Source organism: Budorcas taxicolor, chromosome 4 (assembly GCF_023091745.1).
Source record: "Budorcas taxicolor isolate Tak-1 chromosome 4, Takin1.1, whole genome shotgun sequence".
Taxonomy (NCBI): domain Eukaryota; kingdom Metazoa; phylum Chordata; class Mammalia; order Artiodactyla; family Bovidae; genus Budorcas; species Budorcas taxicolor.
The window spans coordinates 32,504,119-32,523,905 of record NC_068913.1 but is presented as its reverse complement, the minus strand read 5'-3'; the positions used below and the strand labels follow the sequence as shown (position 1 = coordinate 32,523,905).

The 19,787-nt window shown below is 41.1% G+C and overlaps 1 protein-coding gene across 1 annotated transcript in view; it reads right to left on the bottom strand.

Annotated features, from left to right (window-relative positions):
• Positions 1-19,787, bottom strand: part of DNAH11 (dynein axonemal heavy chain 11) — a 355,953-nt gene that overhangs the window by 127,264 nt on the left and 208,902 nt on the right. The window contains exons 56-58 of the mRNA XM_052639247.1: positions 15,701-15,934; positions 11,776-11,922; positions 1,906-2,019 (exon numbers count right to left, since the gene is read on the bottom strand). Coding sequence (XP_052495207.1) covers positions 1,906-2,019; positions 11,776-11,922; positions 15,701-15,934 — 495 coding nt within the window. The remainder of the gene's footprint in view (positions 1-1,905; positions 2,020-11,775; positions 11,923-15,700; positions 15,935-19,787) is intronic.

The window sequence follows — 19,787 nt, the reverse complement described above, 5'->3', positions numbered from 1 at the left end:
AGTAGGGAAGATCCCCTGGAGTATGAAATGCCAACCCACTCCAGTATTCTTGCCTGGAGAATCCCATGGACAGAAGAGCCTGGTGGGCTATAGTCCACGGGGTCACAAAGAGTCAGACACAACTCGGCGACTAAATAACAGCAACAACCCAGAAACAGTCCTTTAGCTCAGAGCCTCTTAGTGTTGTCTTTCTGCTCTATATGCACAAGAAGCATCTTCTATCACACTAGAATGACTCAACCAGGAAGATGCCCGTAGAGGCTGAACCTTCCTTCTACGTCCCTCTTTAGTCTCTGAAGGCCAGGATCTTAATTTACTCAAGAGATGGTATTAATGTAATAAGTTACAAGTATCAGAGCAAATACTTTGGAGTAAGAATTAATATCTATAAGAAGTATACGTAGGTTCACAATACATGTGTTTTTTTTTTTAAAGGATTTTCTATGAAATTTCCTGAACTGTATTATATACTCTTACTTATATAATCTCACCAAATGTTGAACCTGATTCTCCTCTATTACCATAAATTGCCTTTTCATTTGGGAAATGACTGCAAAGAACAGAAAGGGTGTGAAAACAAGAACAAAAGCAAAAACGAGAAATATGCTAATGCTAACTGAGAACTAAGTAACCAAAATCCTTTCATCATTTATAAATATACTGAGCTTTATACTTAAGTGATATTAATTTATTTGGACTGAGTAAATAATAATATATTCAGAGAAAAAGCTGTCAATACAAAGCACAAAGAACAACATAAACATTCTAGAGCTCAGAAAGAGGAAAGTATAAAATTTCAGAGATAATCAGTTACTTTTATCTTTTTTTCCAACTTTTCCTATGTATAAGCATGTTCTTATTTAAAAAATGTCATAATATATGCTATTTTATACTATGCCTTGTTTATTTAATAGATCATGAACATTTTTTCACATTGCTAGCTAGGATTTAACAATTCTCATTTTAATGGTAGCAGATTATTTTAAAGCAAAATAATTAATCTTCCATCATAGTATACCTATGTTCTTTTAAACTGTTTAACTTTATGGTAATGCTAAAAGAAACATCCATGAAGATAATAACCCTCTGTTCACAGTCAAAATTATTTTCTTCAAAATACTGAGAGAAACAAATGGAATATTTCTTTGAAGAGCAGTGGAAGTCTGGATCCCTTCTTCGAAGGTGAGTCCAAGACCCTCAGGCCTAGTAATGCCCTGGGAATCTCCCAGAGGCCTAGCAGAACCGAAAGGCAAGACCAGCTGCCAGTTTTTAAAATAACATTGCCCATAATTCCATCTCTCTTTACACAGTCCTTCTGATCACCACAGTTTATTTTCTCTTATGGGAATTTGAATGCTCAATGAGATTTTGCTAATAATGTGAATTTAGGAAAAATGGTGTGGGTCAAAACTAGGTATCTTTGCATCCAGGTTTTTCTTCTTTCCCTGAGAGTCTATCATTAAAACTACTTTTATAAGATATCCATACTAGGAAATATCCAGAGGATATAAAGAATCCCCCACTTACTTCTTAAAGCAACAGAGGAAATAAAGAATCTTCCACTTGGTTTTTAAAGCAACACATAATATGAACCACTGGATTTGGGCCAAATCTAAGTGCTAACAATAGAGTTGCCTTTTATGAGAGCATAAACTGCATGGCATTGGAAGTATTCAAAAGGAGACTACGTGCTGGGGTCAAGGAGGACAGACTTTCGGATGGGAAAGGCAGCTCAACTATAATGCTGACCTCAATGATGTCCTTAAATAGTTGTTTCAACTGTAACATTTTATGGGACTTTCTTTCCTTTTGATTGCATGGATTTCACTCTCAATCCAGTTATCAAACTCTAATAACCTTCAAATATTACTTTGAGAAAACCCTGAGCCCAGGAAGCATTCTTACCCTGTTGAGTGTATTGAGGGCAGCTGTCGCAGCCACCAGGGCGGGCTCCGCTTTCAGTAAGTCCGCCTCACACTCCCTCTGTTTCTGGGACACTTCGGTCTGAATGGCTGTCACCTAATCAAAGAAGAAAAGCACACAAACCAATTATTGTCTCAGATATCTCTACTGAAAAATGCAAGCTGCCTCAGCGACACTGCTCAGTAATTTGCCTATATCTTGAACAGATGAGACTAATTTCTCTTCAGGCACATGGTATGCACAAAGCTTTGCATAGGCACAAAACACACAGCACAAATGGACTCAAATATCAAAATGCTCCAAGCAGGGCTTTGGCCATTTTAAGGTGCCATTAATAAGTAAATGCAAGATTAAGCATTTCCTTTGTTTTTCAGTTGTCTTTTTCGGCAAGTCTTGGACAAGTGACAATCTAAGCTGACTCAGTAAACTAGATCACAAAGTATTTTTGCCAAAATTCCCTTAATTTTTGCTTATATTTACCTTACCTACATTATCTAATTACCTATGTTTACATCATCTAAAAGCCATGTTAACTATTCTTTAAGAATAAACGTAAAGGGACTTCCCTGGTGGTCCAGTGGTTAGGAGTCTGCCTGCCAGTGCAGGGCACACAGGTTCAACCCCTGATGCAGGAAGATCCCACATGCTGCAGGGCAACTAAGCCCACGAGCCACAGCTACTGAAGTGCACAAGCCTAGAGCCTGGACTCTGCAAAGAGAGAGGCCGCTGCACTGAGAGGCCCATGCACTGCAGCTAGAGCAGCCCCTGCTCGCCAAGCTAGAGAAAGCAGGAGAGCAGCAAGAACCAAAAATACATAAAATTGAAAAAAGTATAAATGTGAAGCTCTTCTGCTCAATTGATTAGAAGATATTATTCTACTCTGTGAATGTTTATCAGTACATAAAATTTTTATGAAGACTAATTATATACTAGGTTGGTGCAAAAGTAATTGCGGTTTTTGCATTGTTGAAATTCGCCATTTGGTATTGAAAACATTCTTATATATCATTTTACTGTGCATTTTTCACTTTGCTTTTTTGCTAATGACTTATTACTTGCTCTTTATATTTATTTAAGACTAGGGAAATGATGTTAGACAAAAAGCAAATTATTTGAGTTTAAAATGTGTCATAAAGCAGCAGAGACAACTGGCAACATTAACAATGCATTTGGCCAGGAACTGCTAACAAACATACAGTGCATTGGTTGTTCAAGAAATTTTGCAAAGGATATGAGAGTCTGGAAGATGAAGAGTGTAGTGGCTGGCCATCAGAAGTTGACAATTACCAATTGAAAGGATCATTGAAGCTGAACCTCTTACAACTATATAAGAAGTTGCTGAAGAACTTGGTGTCAACCATTCTAAGATCATTCAGCATTTGAAGCAAATTGTAAAGGTGAAAAAGATTGATAAGTGGGTGCCTCATGAGCTGACTGAAAATTTTTTAAAAATCGTCATTTTGTTGAAATGTCATCTTCTCTTATTCTATACAACAACAATGAAGCATTTCTCTATTGGATTGTCACACGCGATGAATAGTGGATTTTATGACAACCAGTGATGACCAGTTCAGTGGCTGGACTGAGAAGAAGTTCCAAAGCATTTCCCAAAGCCAAACTTGCACCAAAAAAGGTCATGGTCCCTGTTTGGTGGTCTGCTGCCCATCTGATCCACTACAGCTTTCTAAATCCCCGGTGAAACTGAGGGGGATTACACTGAGAAGTATGCTCAGCAAACTGATGAGATGCCCTGAAAGCTGCAATGCCTGCACCTGGCACTGGTCAACAGAAGGGCCCAATTCTCCATATCAATGCCCAACCACCTCACACAACCAATGTGTCAAAAGTCGAATGAACTGGGCTATCACGTTTTGCCTCATCTGCCACATTCACCTGACCTCTTGCTAACTGACTACCACTTCCTTCAAGTATCTCAACAACCTTTTGTAGGGAAAACTCTTCCACAATCAGCAAGAGGCCAAAAATGCTTTCCAAGAGTTTGTTGAATCCTGAAGCATGGATTTTTATGCTACAGGAATAAACAAACTTATTTCTCACTGGCAAAAATGTGACTGTAATGGTTCTTATTTTGACTAATAAAGATGTATTTGAGCCTAGCTATAATGATTTAAAATTCACAGTTTGAAACCACAATTATGTTTGCACCAACCTAATAATATGGATATAGGGAAGCCATGCTGGTAAACTTGAACAAGATCAAAATGAGGGCTTTTGGAGTTTTGATCCTTCTCCCTTTAGAACACAGAACTTGAATGTCTAGGAAGAGAAAATTATTGTCCTTAGCAGAAATGTGGAGTTTCAAAGCTGTGGCTACCAGGCACCAGGATCCAGTCACCATGGGGGATGGTTACTGTGGTGATGGGGACTGTGAATCATCATGTGTGAACAAAAGCACATTTCTTCAGATGTGTTTGGAATGAACAGGTTTATCTACACCATAAAATTAAACACTGCTCACAACAAATTACCTTGTCTACCGCAGCTTTATTAGCAATAATTACCCTTCTCCTGATTAACCATTATTTTGCTGTGTACTGCACCTCTTATGAATGTAATTGGTTCAGGCTAGATATGTGATCTCTGGCCAAATATACGTATAGTTACTGTTAACATATGTAGAGAAACTCTGCATGCTTACTGAGAACTGCTCCCAAACCTCAATCCTGCCAGGAATGACCATGAAAACTCCAAGCATACTACATTTTCAATGTGTTAGAGAATTCTGCTATAGAAAAAACAGAGACCATATTTGAGTGAGTTATTACATCAGGTTTATTTACTATCCTTAAGGAATAATGAATCTATACATGCTCCTTGTGACCATTTATAATAGTATCATTTAAAACTGGACTTGGGATCATAGATTTTTCAATATTTAGAAGAAACCCTAGAGAGTATTTCTCCTAAATGCTATTTCACCAAGACTGGGGTCATACATATACTCTCTCTTCCTTTACTGTTAATGGAGTATCATCCCTTTGGGTAATTTGATAAACAGGGCAATTTAGAACATTTAACAACTAAACCCCACAAATGCAAATGAAAAAAATACTCCAGGTTGGTCAACTTACTTCTCATTCCCAATCCCTCTCACCCTAAGTGCAGCCTTATCGGAGCTGTGAAACTGCTGTGTATCATGGTGACTTGGTAAGCCTGACTGTGCACTTTTTCTCTGCCTCCCTCCCACAAGGCTCCTGGGGACTGGTTAAGGAGGCCCAACCCGGGGAAGGTGGAAGAGCTGCAGGGAAGCTTAGAGTGTGTGCTTTCTCTTTACCATCGTCTATTAAAACAGACTTGAAGACAGCCCCATTCATGGGGACCCCGGACTCCTCCTGCCCTCTACTTGTCAAAAGCGCCTTGTAGATGGCTCATGAAATTTAGTGGTGGTCACAACAAGAGGATAAAGTCACAATAACTGCTTGTTATGGGCTGAACTGTGTCCATTCAAAATTCTCAGGTTGAAGGCTTAAACTCAGGACCTCTGAATGTCACTGTGTTTACAGAGAGAGCCTTTAAAAATGGTTAAATTAAACTAAGCCTGTTAGGGTGAGGCTCAATCCAATCTGACTAGTGTCTTTGTAAGAGGAGGAAATCTAGTTACACACATGAGTCGGCAAGGGTATGTGAACAGAGAAAAAACACATGAGGACAAGTGGGAAGGGGACCATCTACAAACTCAGTGCAGAGAGGCCTTGGGAGAAACCAAACCCGCCAACAGCTTGACCTTGGACTTCCAGACTCCAGAACTCTGAGAAAATAAATCTCTACTGTTTAAGCCAGTTCTAAGCAATAGGTAGAAAAGGACATGTAAAAATGGACTGGTTCACAATCGGGAAAGGAGTATGTCAAGGCTGTATACTGTCACCCTGCTTATTTAACCTACATGCAGAGTACATCATGCAAAATGCTGGCCTAGATGAAGCACAAGCTGGAATCAATACAGCTGGGAAGAACGTCGATAACCTCAGATATGCTGATGACACCACCCTTATGGCAGAAAGTGAAGAGGAACTAAAAAGCCTCCTGAGAAGGTGAAAGAGGAGAGTGAAAAAGTTGGCTTAAAACTCAACATTCAGAAAACTAAGATCATGGGATCCAGTGCCGTCACTTCATGGCAAATAGATGGGAAAACAATGGAAACAGTGACAGACTTCATTTTCTTGGGCTCCAAAATCACTGTGTACAGTGACTGCAGCCATAGAATTAAAAGACACTTGCTCCTTGAAAGAAAAACTATGACAAACCTAGAGAGTGTATTAAAAAGCAGAGACATTACTTTGCCAACAAAGGCCCATCTAGTCAAAGCTGTGGTTTTTCCAGTAGCCATGTACAGATGTGAGAGTTGGACCATAAAGAAGGCTGAGTGCCGAAGAATTGATGCTTTTGAAAGTTGGAGTTGGAGAAAATTCTGAGAGCCCCTTGGACTGCAAGGAGATCAAACCAGCCAATCCTAAAGGAAATCAACCCTGAATATTCATTGGAAGGACTGATTCTGAAGCTGAAGCTTCAACACTGTGGCCACCTGATGAAAAGAACGGAATCACTGGAAAAGACCCTGATGCTGGGAAGGATAGAAGGCAGGAGGAGAAGGGGATGACAGAGGACAAGATGCTTGGATGGCATCACCGACTCAACAGACATGAGTTTAAGCAAGCTCTGGGAGATGGTGATCGTGAAAGATAGGGAAGCCTGGCGTGCTGCATATCATGGGGTTGCAAAGAGTCTGACATGACTGAGCAACTGAACAACATTGTTTAAGCCTCCGACTCTGTGATGTTTTGTTACGGCAGCTCCAGTCAACAAATACGTGACTCTCCCTTACCTTCAGACTATAAGAAATTTCTGATGGTCCTCCAAAATTCAATCCCATCCATCTTTAGAAAAGAGACATTAAAAATCTGAAGACCATCCAAAATCAGGGAGGATGTTTACCTTTCCAAGAGATTATATGAGCTCTGCACTATGGAAGGCATTCTCACTCATGAGGCTTACACTCAACAAAGAGGGCAATTTGAAAGGGATCAGAGGATTCTTAGAACCTGGAGCTGATACATCAAAGATGGAAGATCTAATTTTCACAAGCTTAATGGTGCTTACTTGAAGTCACTGCTAGCAACACCTGTGATTTTAATAGTCCTTGATGATCTTACACATTTGAAGTAACAATTTCAACTGGCTTCTCTATATGGATTGTCAAGATGTACAGGAAGACGGTCTTCCAACTCCAGTATTTGTTTAGCTATATTAAATGTTGCAATATACTTTTGTTACTTTTAAAGTACTTCTTATGTGTTACAATTTCATAGAATCAAAGAATCCATATACACCCCTTTATAAGAACCACATAGAATTTAGTACATTGTTGTGCATATGGCCAATGTGAGCTCACGGCATATATTTGATTAATACCTTGACTCTGCTGCTGCTGCTAAGTCACTTCAGTCGTGTCCGACTCTGTGCGACCCCATAGACGGCAGCCCACCAGGCTCCCCCGTCCCTGGGATTCTCCAGGCAAGAACACTGGAGTGGGTTGCCGTTTCCTTCTCCGTTGTCATTACCTTGACTCTACATAATTTAAGTACAAATAGACCTTTCTTCCATAATCAATTTAAAATAGTTTTTTCCACTATTGCATCTATTTGGCTTTCATCATAGCCTTTATCATTAACATAAAATATCTTGTCTATCAATATTGTCACTCATCTTCTATCTTTCCCATTACAATGTAAGCAACATGCAGGCACCTTGCCTATTATATATCTTTAAGAACCTAGAAAAGTGCCAGGCCAAAACAAAACAAAACAAAACACTGGTGCTCAGATATTTGTTATTTATAATTAAACTGAGCCTCATGAATAAAATGAAAATATTTTAAAGTGTTCTTACCTTTTGGTATGGATCAGATATTAAAAAAAATAGCATGTATCTTTTCCATGTCTGAAGAACTTCATGAAACAACCTGTCAGATGAGTTCTAATCTGCTAAAACATTTCCCCCTCATTGTGAGGACAATTTTGCCTTAGAAATTCAGGTGCAGTTCAGTTCAGTTGCTCAGTCGTGTCCGACTCTTTGCGACCCCATGGATCGCAGCACGCCAGGCCTCCCTGTCCATCACCAACTCCCGGAGTTCACTCAGACTCATGTCCATCAGGTCCATGATGCCATCCAGCCATCTCATCCTTGGTCGTCCCCTTCTCCTCCTGCCCCCAATCCCTCCCAGCATCAGAGTCTTTTCCAATGAGTCAACTCTTCACATGAGGTGGCCAAAGGACTGGAGTTTCAGCTTTAGCATCATTCCTTCCAAAGAAATCCCAGGGCTGATCTCCTTCAGAATGGACTGGTTGGATCTCCCTGCAGTCCAAGGGACTCTCAAGAGTCTTCTCCAACACCACAGTTCAAAACCATCAATTCTTCGGCGCTCAGCCTTCTTCACAGTCCAACTCTCACATCCATACATGACCACAGGAAAAACCATAGCCTTGACTAGACAGACCTTAGTCGGCAAAGTAATGTCTCTGCTTTTGAATTACTATCTAGGTTGCTCATAACTTTTCTTCCAAGGAGTAAGCGTCTTTTAATTTCATGGCTGCAGTCACCATCTGCAGTAATTCTGGAGCCCCCCAAAATAAAGTCTGACACTGTTTCTACTGTTTCCCCATCTATTTCCCAGGAAGTGATGGGACCAGATGCCATGATATTCGTTTTCTGAATGTTGAGCTTTAAGCCAACTTTTTCGCTTTCCTCTTTCACTTTCATCAAGAGGCTTTTGAGTTCCTCTTCACTTTCTGCCATAAGGGTGGTGTCATCTGCATATCTGAGGTTATTGATATTTCTCCCGGCAATCTTGATTCCAGCTTGTGTTTCTTCCAGTCCAGCGTTTCTCATGACGTACTCTGCATATAAGTTAAATAAGCAGGGTGACAATATACAGCCTTGATGTACTCCTTTTCCTATCTGGAACCAGTCTGTTGTTCTATGTCCAGTTCTAACTGTTGCTTCCTGACCTGCATACAGATTTCTCAAGAGGCAGGTCAGGTGGTCTGGTATTCCCATCTCTCTGAGAATTTTCCACAGTTTATTGTGATCCACACAGTCAAAGGCTTTGGCATAGTCAATAAAGCAGAAATAGATGTTTTTCTGGAACTCTCTTGCTTTTTCGATGATCCAGCGGATGTTGGCAATTTGATCTCTGGTTCCTCTGCCTTTTCTAAAACCAGCTTGAACATCAGGGAGTTCACGGTTCATGTATTGCTGAAGCCTGGCTTGGAGAATTTTGAGCATTACTTTACTAGCGTGTGAGATGAGTGCAATTGTGTGGTAGTTTGAGCATTCTTTGGCATTGCCTTTCTTTGGGATTGGAATGAAAACTGCCCTTTTCCAGTCCTGTGGCCACTGCTGAGTTTTCCAAATTTGCTGGCATATTGAGGGCAGCATTTTCACAGCATCATCTTTCAGGATTTGAAATAGCTCAACTGGAATTCCATCACCTCCACTAGCTTTGTTTGTAGTGATGCTTTCTAAGGCCCACTTGACTTCACATTCCAGGATGTCTGGCTCTAGATGAGTGATCACACCATCGTGATTATTCGGGTCGTGAAGATCTTTTTTGTACAGTTCTTCCGTGTATTCTTGCCATCTCTTCTTAATATCTTCTGCTTCTGTTAGGTCCGTACCATTTCTGTCCTTTATCAAGCCCTTCTTTGGATGAAATGTTCCCTTGGTATCTCTCATTTTCTTGACGAGATCTCTAGTCTTTCCCATTCTGTTCTTTTCCTCTATTTCTTTGCATTGATCGCTGAAGAAGGCATTCTTATCTCTTCTTGCTATTCTTTGGAACTCTGCTTTCAGATGCTTATATCTTTCCTTTTCTCCTTTGCTTTTCACCTCTCTTCTTTTCACAGCTATTTGTAAGGCCTCCCCAGACAGCCGTTTTGCTTTTTTGCATTTCTTTTCCATGGGGATCATCTTGATCCCTGTCTCCTGTACAATGTCACGAACCTCATTCCATAGTTCATCAGACACTCAATCTATCAGATCTAGGCCCTTAAAAAATGTAAAAAGGCCTCCACAGTACTTGTTATAATTTAAGATCTGTAAAAATGGATTTTGGCTTCCCAGGGGGTACTAGTGGTAAAGAACATGCCCGCCAATGCAGGAGACATAAGGGAGGTGGGTTTGATACCTGGGTCTGCAAAATCTTCTGGAGGGAGGCATGAGTTATGAAATAGTAACTATTGGAACATCACATATTTGTTAATGCCTGAAAAATATCCCCTGGGTAAAATTAGCTTATGATCATCACACCATGTGTGATACCTAGTTACTTTAAATATAAAAATATACCTTTAAAGATATCCTCCACTTATCTGAAACTCAATGGAAATATTTATTACCAGAATTAGGAATTATATGCTCATTGGCCATGCCAAACATGCCTTATCTTTAACTTCAAAAATAAGTTTTTTAAAAAAATATTTAGTGTTTTGATTTTCTATACACTTTTCAAGTCTTTAGTGTGCAAGTTAAAGGCACATATGCTGAATGCACATTAGAACAAAAGGAAAACAATTCATCTGTCTATGAATGAATGGTAACATCACTGGAAAAACTCAAATATTTTCTGCTATCATTAATGCAGGATAATAGTATAATGGCAACAGAATCACTGGCTCTATGAGTATTCATAATTTATATTTTGTATTAACTAAGCCTTGATTATAGGGCTTCTCTGGTAGCTCAGATGATAAAAAATCCTCCTGCAAAGCAGGAAATCCTGATTTGATCCCTGGGTTAGGAAAATTTACTGGAGAAGGGATAGGCTACCCACTCCAGCTTTCGTGGGGTTCCCTGGTGGCTCAGCTGGTAAAGAATCAGCCTACAATATGGGAGACCTGGGTTCGATACATGGGTTGAGTAGATACCCTGGAGAAGGGAAAAGCTACCCACTCCAGTACTCTGGCCTGGAGAATTCCATGGTCTATATAGTCCATGGGGTTGCAAAGAGGCAGAAAGCCTTGATTATAATCTTTTGTTTAAAATAGAATTATGCACATATACATTCATTCAGTTTTTAAAAGACATTTATTAATCATTCTGTTTGCTTTTTACTAATTGCTAATTATCCTGTTTGCTATTTACTAAACATTTAGTAATCATTCTGTTTCTCTCGGGAAGTGAGATATACAAAAATGAAATACCTTCTACTTGCTGCTGAAGTTTCAGTAAGAGAAGATGACAAAATAAGTTATATTTATTTCAGAATTACTGGAAACCTAAGCACAAAGAAAGCCAATCTGTATAATCTTAAAAGTAATTGTTTCCAACAATAAAACATAATACAGAATGCCAGGGCCTCCACGGACTCGAAAAGGACAAATTTAGCTTGGGATATAATAATAACCTCAAGTTGTATTATTAAAATGCAAAATTCGAAAACCATCTTGCAGAGTGACGGAATGGGCTTTGTTAACAATTGAGTTGTTCAATTTGCCTAAAAACTGAAAACCTTTAGAAACCTCTGCGGTGACTTCATGACCTTTACTGTATTACAAATAGGCCTGATGTTCAAAATCCACATCCATTATATGCTTGAATGAGCTCAGTATTTATTGTTCTTTTGTGTCATTAAAAGAGCTAAAAGGGTGGGAAAATGCATAATGTAAAGAAAGGTCAAGTGGTAATCATGGTGTGAAATGCTGTTACATGTGTAACTATCATAATTCTTTAGATTTTATGCTCCCCGGAGGGGAAGTTGTTCAAAATTGTTCACCTACAAAGGTTTATTTTGTGCTAAATATAGCTCCGCACTCCAAAGGGTGGAATTAGCCTGACCTTTCGCTCCTCGGCATCGGCGATGGCCTTTTCCCGGCTCAGTTTCTCTGTCTGAAGCCCGATCTTTGCGATCAGAGCTTCAGCATCCTGATTTCTCAGTTGTAACTCGGCTTCTTGAGAGGCAAGTCTGGCTTTCAGCTCTCCCACCTAAAGGAAAAGTCATGACTCTGTGTCAACAACAGCAAATACCAGATATAGCTTATTATTTTAAGTGAATTCAGGGATGCCTAACAATTTCTCACTTCCATCTGTTTCTATCCTGATTTGACTTTAATTCCATGTGCAAAAATGCAGCCCCATTTTTTTTTTTTTTAAAGAAAACACAGGAATCAACAGAGTAAGTTTTCCATGGTTTTGTGGAAAACATCATTAATTTATGTCAGCACCAACTAAACATTTATCTTCTCAACTCAGTCTGTACAGTCAAGGAAGCACCCCCAGCCATCCCCACCTGAGCACATGTCACACAAGCACCCTGCTTTTCTGGTCCTGAGGGGTATAAATATTAGGTTTTTTTTAAATCATAAAAAAGAACAATCACAGCCATTTATTTTCATTCCATTGCTAAAAACACTTCAGGGGTTTCATCATGTGAGCAACATTCCACTGCTATATGCAAGGATCCTTACAACCTCTGCTTCAACACAGGTTATTTACACTCTGCCTTAGAGGTATGGCTGGTACTATGACCTCTACCTGTGTTATTAGAGTTTAAGCTAAGACTGATTTTTTAGCCTCTCTATGAACTCAGGCTCGTGCCACACAGTGATGTTTGCTTCTTTCTCCTTTTCAGCCAAGTGAAACTAGTCACGTGGCAGGCCATAATCAAAAGCATCATCCAAGAGATTAAAGGAAAATCATTTTAAGCACTGATTTCAGTCTGTAAGGAAGCTGTTAGGTCTGAAATGTCCAAAGCCACTCAAACCCCAGAGGCAAGGTCTTACTGATGAAGAGAAGTGACTAGGGCTCTCCATTATGACCTATGCTAAATCTGCAGAGGGCATACATGGCCATCAAGGGGCTTAGGGCTTTATTGCAATGCATGAAGAGCGGTAAGGACATACTTCAGAGGGCATGGCTATCTGGCTCTGTGGGCTGCTGCCACATGAAGACCTCTCTCCCTGCACACAACCTGATCTTACACTATCCAGCTTTCCAGCTATTCACAGAGGACACTATGCTTCCTCTCCATAATCAATTGATTTTAAAAACTCTTTAAGGTGTATAGAATCTGCCTGCACTGTGGGAGACCTGGGTTCGATCCCTGAGTTGGGTAGATCCCCTGGAGAAGGGAATGGCAACCCACTCCAGAATTCTTGCCTGCAGAATTCCATGGACAGAGGAGCTTGGCAGGCTACAGTCCCTGGGGTCACAAAGAGTCAGATATGACTATGTGACTAACACTAACAAAGGCGCTATTAAATATTCAAACCACTTTTCTGATATTAAGAGCATGACATGCACAAACATCTGATGGGAAGGAATCTTTAATAGTCCTTCCATTAAGACCTTGTGCATCTTCTTCTCAGGGGTTCCAAACAGTCAAGAACTTGGCAGTCACCATGAATCACTGTTCCCTTTCTTTCTTCCTCTCCTCAACCGCCAAATTATAAACACACAACTGAGACGACTTTTAGGAAACCACAGATTCTTTCCTTTTCTTTTTCTCTATGAATGAGATGCTGCCATCACTGAGAAGAACCAGGAGGCCACAACCCATGCTTTTGTCTCTGTTACTAGGGAAATAAACTCTCCGAGTGCAGTGCCAGCCCTGCCTGGAACTGCAGTTCAGCTTAGCCAATACTGTTACATTTCCTGGGGCAAACTCAACAGGCTCCTCAACATTCAATGGGACATTAAATGCTCTGGGACCCAGATCTCCTTCACGTTTAGCTTCACAGGAATCCTAGCAAAGTCTTTGCTAGGGAAAAGAGTCTTGATTCAAGTGAGGTGGAATTAGACAGGAGGAGAAAAGTGAAAGTGAAGTCGCTCAGTCATGTCTGACTTGTAGTGACCCCATGGACTGCAGCCTACCAGGCTCCTCCGTCCATGAGATTTTCCAGGCAAGAGTATTGGAGTGGGGTGCCATTTCCTTCTCCAGGGGATCTTCCTGACCCAGGGATCGAACCTGGGTCTCCCGCATTGTAGACAGACGCTTAACTGCCTGAGCCACCAGGGAAGACAGGAGGAGAGAGGGAAGACAAATGAAAGAGAAAGAAGGCAAAAAAGTAAGATAAAATTGTATATAAAAAGGGAGACCAAAGAAAGACATTCTTTAAAGGGACAGAAAGATGCACAAATCAAGATATGTTCTTTGGGAGTTTTCTGGCAACTATTATTTGCACTGGGTGTCCCAGGTGGCTTGGGGGTAAAGAACCTGACTACTAAGGCAGGAGGCGTATGTTCAATCCCTGGGTCAGGAAGATCCAGGGATTTTTGCCTGGAGAATCCCTTGGACAAAGGAGCCTGGCAGGCTACTGTCCATGGGGTCACTAAAGTCAGACACGACTGCACACACACACACACACACACCCACCCCCACACCCACACCCACACCCCCCCACACACACACACCCACACCCACACACACCCACACCCACACCCACACACACACTCTCTCTCTCTCTCTCTGCATCACTCAGTCCTGGAAACTGTCCTGGGAACCTCCTCACTCCGGTTTCTCTTTCCCAATCGTGGTCCGTCTACTCACTGCTCAGAAATGATCACAATGTGTCACCAAAGAGCCATTCCTTGGTGTATGAAACGAAGGGGCAAAGGAACAGTGGGTGTCTGGCCCTTAGAATGCTTCAAGGACGTGGCCCGAGAATCCTTCTGGGTGAAAGGTGCCAACATACGCTCCCCCAACCAGGTTCTACCTTATTTCCAGCCTAGGCACGGACTGTCCACCAGCATCCTTGGGGAGAAAACTGGCCCAATCTCTTCCAAAGCATATGGGCATACAATCTAAGGAAAATACTCTGTAAAGGTCACTGGAGTTTCTTGCCTTGAAGTGAGCACCAGTGAGAAGTATATTTTTTTCCCCCTTCTAGCTCTAGGGCCTGGCTGGCCCATCACGAAAGTCTTTGTCTTCTCACACTCTAATTTTTAACCAGTTAGAGAGAGGCTCCGGGAGGTGGCGATGGACAGGGAGGCCAGGCGTGCTGCAGTCCATGGGGTTGCAAAGAGCTGGACACGACTGAGCGACTGAACTGAACAGAGGCAGCTTGGAGCCATGGGCTCTATATAGATCTGGGCTCAAACTCCGAATTCATGGGCTCTGTGGTCTTCAACTCCTTGAGCCTCATGTGTAAATTCACATTAGCAACACCTACTTCATATATTGGGTTTCCACCATGAAATCAGATGACATGTGCACACAACTAACACCCTGTGCTAAGTCTCTTCGGAGTGACTAAAGGAGACAAGAGGTGCGGCCTTCAAGGCAGCGGGGGACATGTGGCTGGGGACGAAGCTGGATACTATCATCCTACAGAGATGCTGGCTAAAAGGAGCAGATCAAACAGGTCAGAGGAAACAGCTGTACTTAGGGATCCCAGTCACAGGAACCCTTATCATATCACCAGCCAAGAAATGATGCCTTCACTTGGGGTAGAGAATCTGAGACCAATCTGCCAACAAGCCCAGAGCACGGGGAGATGAGGGGAAACCAGCTGTGCCCATTCCACTCACCATCTCGACACCACCCAGCACGGAGCCAGGCCAGCCAACCAGCTGTGACCGCGTAAGCGGCCGATACCTTTCTAGGCTTAGGAGAGCGGGAACTCTGTGTTCTCTGTATCATTATCTATAGATTTTAGGACCAGGCATCTTACACAAGTGGGTTAAAAAGCTGCTTCAAAAGTAAACGTATTTTTCAATGGTAAAAGCACAGGTATCACTGAGTAACAACATACCCTGGTCATACCTGAGAGGCTGTGGTTCTCAGCTTCTGGACACCATTCACCAAGTGCTCCTTCTTCTGGGACACTGCTTCTTGTTTCTTTTTCAACAGGTTCTTAAACAGTGATATCTGTTCCAGAAAACTCTTTGGGGTCGTATAGTTGTGTCTTCTCTCATTCTGGTAATACCTGGTACTCATTTCATGTACACTAGTGTGAACGTGGGCCATGAAAAGGCTAATAGAGTCTTTATCCAGGGGCTGAAAACGTACACATTGCAATTCGTATGAAATTCTCTCAAGTGAAAACAAAAATGCCAACTTAAAAAAAGGAAGAAAAATCAGCAAAATTGTACAATATTTATTTTCTAAAAGCCAGCACAATTTACAGTAGATCTAGAAAAACTTAAGTCTTTCAGAGATATCCACAGGTTTAGAGAGATGACACGAAGGTATTCAGTTTTGTTACCTCTTCTTGCCAAGCAGGGCAAAGGATTTACCCCTGCTCCACATACCAAACCCAAAAGCCAAGGTGCAACACAAGCACTGCGTTTTACAACTTGATTTTTATCAAGTGTGTGAAAGAGAAAATGGAGAAACTGAGACACTGTACTCAGGGAAGTATTTTTGGTGTCACTTTCAAGCTAGGCTTTAGCCAAAGAAAACCAACAACTCTGCAGTCACTGGGAAAACAAAACAAAACAAAACAAAAGTCACTGCTTGTGGGAGAACAATACGCCCATTCTCATTTGGAAAAAAAAGAAAAAGGAGCAACTCTCCTTTGAAGAGTCCCTGGAGAACTCCCCACTAGACATTCTTTCCGTTTTGTCCTCTACGACTTCTGAAGTAGTTAACTTTTTAATTTGTGGAGTCACATCTCCCTCATTTTAATGATTATTTATTGCATTCTGTACAAGATGAACCAGGTTCAATTAATCAAGGGAAGCCTAAAAATCAATTAATATGAATTAAATGAGCTACACCAACTCTTAGGAAAGTCACACATAATTTACCAAAGTGTTGTCAATAACACTCAGACATCTTTGGGGAAATTGCGCACAAGTGGCTGGTGGTGCAGTTAAACGTTTCAAAGCTGTGCCATTAATATCACAGCCAGGGGCGTGAGGAGAGACAGGCCGATTCTTGCTGCAGAAGAACGCCTCCAGAGCAAAGTCCAAACACTCCACTTTCCAACCTCACGGAAAACGCCTGAATGGATTTAAAATATGAACAGACTGGATTGTTCTGCATATGAAAAATCCACTGTGCTAGTTACTAAAATGTTTTTAAAGCAAAAGTTAAATATAGAACGATATATATTCTGAATATGCTTTGTTTTCACTTGATCTGAGACATACGTGTATCACCAAACAGTGAATTCAGAATATAAACTTCTAAGGAAGTAATGCCATACAACTCACATCCCTGAGGGGATCATTTTTTAAAGAATCTGACGGCAATATAAATATGGGCAGAAACTCACTCCTGTCCTGTCTTGTTTGAACAGAACTCAAAGCCAGCATGTACCTTTCTAAAATAGATAAATATGTCCCCAGCCAAGTGCAACCTCCTTGTAGCAAAGAAAAAAAATCTGGCCTCTACCCAACCATGATCCTTATGAGGAGGCTCCTCGGCTGCCCTGAACAGCTCTCTTTAACAACAGTTTCATTTGTAAATCCGAGATGGAAGAAGTGGTTTCCGGTAGAGCTGGAAGAGGCCCGAGACAACTTGTCTCAATGGGGCAAAATAACTATTGTTATCGGGCTTAACAAAATGGCACAGCATGGGAGACTTGCAGAGCCAGGGAGCAGCTGGTTGTAATTCACACTGTTTTTCAGAAAACTCTAATCGTTCCAGAACAGACCTCTTTGATGACTGGTCTTCCCTGCATTCTCAATTTGTCACTTTCTCTTATGATAAGGTCAGTAGTGACAGCACTTCCTGACATTAACAGCTGTGGCTTTTAAAAGGGTCATTGTAGAACTACTAATTGCAGTAATTTCATTAGCATAAATTATTTATTCTGCCATTCATTTATCTCTAATTTTCTTTCGGGGGGCGGGGGGAGCTGGGAGGAGAGGGCTCCTGGTGCAGCTACAGCAATGGTGATGCTATGCTCTATTTTTCACTTTTAGAGGATGGAGTGAAGAACATCACTCCTGCTACATATGGCCCCTTAATGAAAACCGGTTGATCTCATTTGCAGTCATCTCGCAGCCAATCACGGTGAAGGCAAAAATAAAAAGAAGCAAAGTGCCAGGTATCCAATGATTATAAATGCAGGGTTTCCCCACTAAGATGCCTTGGAAAACAATGCTGGATCCAATGCAGAGTCAAATGCAAAGAAGAAACTGTTTTTTCCTCATATTAATAAAAAGTTTAAATTCTCCTCTCTTGGTTGGCTCTCTGTGAACACAGAAACACAGATCTCTTCTACTTGGTGTCCTGGTTCCCAGGCAGTGGGAATCACTGCCATACCAAGTACCCCAGCCACCTGACTCTTACAGCAAATGTCCAGCACATCACTGCTGTTGAAAATGACTGCAAAATTGGAATGGAAACCAATACCTGGAAGCCAGAATGAAATCAAACCCTGTAAGTGCTGTGTAAGATTTTACACCTTAGACGACTATTTACATTCAGTACTTTAAAATTCAGTTCCGGAAGTATTGCATTCAAGTAACGGAGCTAGGAGGGGCCAACGAGGGCAGATGAAAGAGAAAAGTTTTCAAGTTTAACTTGGGATAATTTTGTAACATATGATGCCATATAGCTGTCATCCATCTTGATAGTTCTCCTCAAGAAAATATATATTAATTTTTCACAGCTTTACTGAAGTATAATATATAAAAACTGGACATATTTAACTTATTTTTAATAATTGTGAAATTATTGATTTTCAGTAATTCCAAACCTATTATTTGTACTTTTTACTTCTTTTGGGAGCTGCTGGTCAATCTATTAGAAACTGTGGTTGTAAGGCTGTTTTATTGAATAACAAAAATTGAATAATGCGCAAAGTGGCACAAAAATATTTGAGCTCCTCTGCTGATCTCCTCGTGGTACTAATGGACTTTCAGGAAAATACTGTGGAGGCAGCCAGGGACATGGCGTTTGAGTCCTGAGACCTGGTGAGAGTTTCACTTCCGTCAAATTGGGCAAGCTATTCCTCCTGCCACCAAACCAAAAGCTGGACATTCCTCACTCCTTTCGGCTCTGCTGCTTCTCTTCCTTTCAAGCCCTCCTTTGGGAAAGGCAAACACTTGTGCAGTGGCCCATTCTACTGTCGGCATGTTTGTTTTCATTTTTGTCTTAAGTTTAGAGACCAAGCCTGGGTTAAAGGCAAGCTGAAGCCCAGCACAAGCTAGTAATCTTCCAGATGAGTTTTTCATCCTTGAAGGAGGTAGCCTTCCATGGTTCACTGACAGAATATTCAAACAAAGAAGCAGTTGAGGTCTGAGGGTGTGAGGAGGTAAGATGGAAGCCAAGCCAGCTAAACATCTCTCAGGGAAAGAAGACAAGGGAGGAGATGGTTCTGGCAAGACCAGTGAAGAGGAAAGTCACAAAACTATAGCTAGGAGGGACTGATGTTCCTGTGTGATTCAGCTAAACTTTCAACTAAATAGCAAGTCCAAGTTCCTGGGCAGCTGTGAAAATTGGACCCTCCTTTCCAGGTAGAGGGGATTCCTAAGTTTTCATACGTAAGTTTGCAAAAACCCTGGAGAGCAGCATTCTATTGCTTTTTGAAATTCTACTATAAACTTAATTAACATGCATAAGTAAGAAATGTATGGTGGGCAGTATATTAGTGCACATGTGCAAAGGAGGAAGGGGGCTGAAGAATGGGGAGTGTATTAACTACAACCTGGGCCTTTTCTCATCTGTTTGAACACAGGCTTAAGCTGGTATGAGATTTAGGCAGATTCAGTAAGAATTTGGTTACATTTGCTTTTGTCTTGATCTTTTATCTTTTCCACAAATTCACAGAATTTCTCTTGCATAGGGTTATCCTTCTACTTTTGAAATTCATACTGAATAATCCTCACTTTATTTCAAAGGAAGAACTATGCTATAAATTGTGAACAGAAATGCTGCTAATGTACCTGTCACTAAC